General features: G+C 55.9%; 1 protein-coding gene across 3 annotated transcripts in view; it reads right to left on the reverse strand.

Annotated features, from left to right (window-relative positions):
- Window positions 1–2994, reverse strand: part of ZGPAT (zinc finger, CCCH-type with G patch domain) — a 5232-nt gene extending 2238 nt beyond the window's left edge. The window contains exons 1-4 of one of the 3 annotated variants that reach the window (XM_010145312.1): window positions 2357–2994; window positions 1607–1740; window positions 775–933; window positions 16–50 (exon numbers count right to left, since the gene is read on the reverse strand). In XM_010145312.1, coding sequence (XP_010143614.1) covers window positions 16–50; window positions 775–933; window positions 1607–1740; window positions 2357–2994 — 966 coding nt within the window. Of the gene's footprint in view, window positions 1–15; window positions 51–755; window positions 934–1606; window positions 1741–2356 lie in introns of all 3 variants that reach the window. The other 2 variants (XM_010145327.1, XM_010145320.1) reach the window with 2 other exon arrangements.
- Window positions 2995–3265: the final 271 nt, after the last annotated feature.

The raw sequence follows: 3265 nt of genomic DNA on the forward strand, positions 1-3265 counted from the left end.
GCTGCAGGCGGGCGCCCAGGCCCCGTTCTCGGGAACTCCTGCATCTATCACTGTGGCACAGAGGAGAAGAATCAGTGAAACGCAGAAACGAAGCTGCTCCCCAAAACCTTCCTCTGGGGCGCCCAAAGAGCACGTAACACTGTGGCAACGTCACAGTCACTGCGTGCCTCCAGCTCATGTCTCTGGTATGAGGTTCCTCTAGGCCACGACGTTAATTCTGTTATTAGGACCCAGTGATCTCCATTAGGCCAAATGTGAAGAGCTCTAGGACACAACTTTGTCCCTGTGATGTAACTGTGGCACCTGCAGAGGGACAGTGTAATCTCAGAGGTCCCCCGGGCTCTCTGTGTGTCAGCTTTCAACAGTACAACAGGACATGGCTGTTCCTGTGACCTCGAGCCACTGGAGGGACCAACCACCACTAGCGGGGTCTCTTGTGTCACGGAGCCCCACGGAGCTCCCAGAGATGAGGAAACCTCCTGATTCACTCCTTAGCTCAACTCAACCAGCCACGTATGAAACAGACTCAGAGCTTGGAACTCGGCTCTAAAATGTCACACCCTCTTCTTCCATGTGTTGGAAGTTCCCACGGAAACCTCCAGCCTAACCCCGTCATGTGCATAAAGCAAAGATTTGAGTTTGCAGCTGCAGCCCAACGGCTAACGACCATCCTCCACAGCAGGCAACAGCCCCAGGAGAGTAATTCAGTGGGTCCCAGAGAGAGGCTGACCTCGATCAAAGTCCCTTTGTCTCACACCATCTCCCCTCTCTTACCTTTGGCATAACCAGAATCATCCACACTGTCCTCGTCGGACTCGGCAGATTCGTCCCCATCTTCGCCCCGCAGCGGGGGGATGATGCTGTCTCCTTCCACAACAGCCTCCTTGAGCAGCAGGGAATCAAACTTCACGGTGTAGTAACCACTGTCGATGTCTAGAGGAGGACGAGAGTCCCAGTCAGTCCCCAGAGGGCTGTTCGAGCCAGGGTTGGCTCAGTGGATCAACCCGGGAGAGGGGGAAGGCCCGAGGAACACGCGTTTGGAAAAACTGGGGGTTTCGTGCTGCTTTAGGTTTCTGTCTGGGAGGAGAAGCAGCGAAAAGCTGCGGCCAGTATGTGAAGTTTATTTCTAAACCCAAAGCAAGATGGGCTGCTGAGGGTCGGGACTGGAGGCGCTGGAGCTGTTCCCCTCTGAGCAGACAACAAGGAAAGGGAGACCAATCCCAGGGCCCGCAGGGGAGGCCGGTATCAGCAGCCGAGGGCAGGGCCAGCTCCCCCCGCGCCGCTGGCCAAACACGAGCAGACTGTCGCAGTTCTGACCCAATACCAGGCAATTCCTGCCACAGCCGCCTCTGCCCTTCGGGGCAGGCCATGACCACGCTGTCACCTCCTTTCCACAGCCCTGCTCCTACGGCTCCTGTTCCCCAGCCCGTTCCCTTCCCAAAACTGACAAAATTCAGCCTGTTTTCTCAGCTGTGCCATCGCCAGCCGGGGGCTGCAGCCACGCAGTCGCGTTTCTCTGTCATCAACCCAAAGTTCTCCATTCACTCCAGCACCGGCCCCCACCCCCTCACAGCACCCCGGCGCAGGGCGCCGGCAGGCGCCTCACCGGTGATTTTGGCGGTGTACCAGATGCCATCGCTGTGTTTCGCCAGACAGGCCGAGCCCACCTCCAGCCCGCTGAGGTTGGGCTCCTGGAAAGGCTGGAGCTCCTCCACAGACACCACCTGGCCGTGCGAGAACCTGCCGGGGAGGTGGGAGAGGAATCAGTTTTCATCTCAAACATATTATTCCGGCCACATAAGAGAGGACGTGTCCCACTCCAGGAAGCTTTAACCTCTCCTTGCCAGTGACACCTCCAGGTTCACAGATCCTTGGAGATAAACAGGATCAAAGACACGCAGGTCTCTAGTCCAACCTCCTGCTCAAAGCACAAGCAGCTTCAAAGAGCGATCAGGGTGCTCCAGGCCTTATCTAACGAAATTCTGACAATCTCCACAGAGATCTGGCACCTCTCTGTGAAACCGAAAGGTAAGCGCTATCAACAGGCGAGCTGTGGCGGTTGATTCTAAAACACTTAATTGGTTGTTAATTAGCCTCTCGGTTATCACAGAAGACCAGGCCGGACCTCAACGATCAGACCACGTAAATCAAACATCAGAGCTTCCCCAGGGGATCTTCTCTTTCACTCTGCATCAGGCAAACAGATGCCAGCACACGCTTGAAAAACACACACGCAAAATTTCCCCGGTATAAAGGCCCCGCACGGCACTTTCAGAGGAGGTTTATCCCTCTGAAGGACCAGGCCGTTCCCCACAGCAAGGACACACGCCCCCTCCCACCCCTTGTTCTTCTTTACCGACAGTTCTCTTTAAATCTGCACTTGTTGTCCAAGAAGAACGGGCACGGCTTGAGAGACTTGTGGGTGGGGTAGAGGTAGAGCACCCTGACGCCGGCACCGCCGTCTGCCAACTCCTCGGTCCCCACAATCATGGCGTTATGGTACTCCAGGGTCCCCCAAGAACTGTAGTAGGGGGCTTTAACCTTCATCCCACTCAGCTCCTCCTCCTCCTCCTCTCTATCAGACTCGTCTTCACTGCACTTTGGTTCATTTTTGTCACCAGTTTCTCCATCTCTCTTTGATGGTGTCTCATTATTGGCTGGAGGCTCCTCGTTGGCTCCAAGCTCAGCAATGGCTTCCTTAAAAGCCGCGTACTCATCATCTTGGGCAGAACTGTCTGCGCTGGTGTCCTGCTCCAGGAGACCCGCTGGAGAGGAGGAGGAGGAGGCATTCGTATCCAAAGTGGCCAGAAGTTTGCTCTTCTTCACTGCCACCAGGCTGGATTCAGTCAGTTCTATCAGCTGCTTTAAATCTTCCTGCAACTGGATCAAGTCCGACTGCTGTGAGGGGTCCAGGCCTGCCCCTAAAGCCAGCTCCACCTGCTGCAGCTGGGCATTGTAGGTCTGAATTGCTGCTTCCAGACTCTCTTCATCCATTATCAGCAAAACAAAAGACTAAACACACCTTAATCGTGTCCTTCCCGGGAACTCAGAACATACTCAGCACTAACTGAAGATTAGCAACTTTTCTGACAACAAGCCCTTGTCCGTGGAGGCCACCATCTACCCGCAGTCCTGCTCCTTCCCTCGGAGGTACGAGGCCGATGCTCCTGCAGCAAACAGGCGGTGAAAGGCGACGGAGGGACCGAGAACGGGTCGGGCCCTGCCCTGCCCTCCCCCGCCACGGCTCCCGCTCGAGCCCCCCGGG

Source organism: Buceros rhinoceros, unplaced genomic scaffold (assembly GCF_000710305.1).
Source record: "Buceros rhinoceros silvestris isolate BGI_N320 unplaced genomic scaffold, ASM71030v1 scaffold24040, whole genome shotgun sequence".
NCBI lineage: Eukaryota > Metazoa > Chordata > Aves > Bucerotiformes > Bucerotidae > Buceros > Buceros rhinoceros.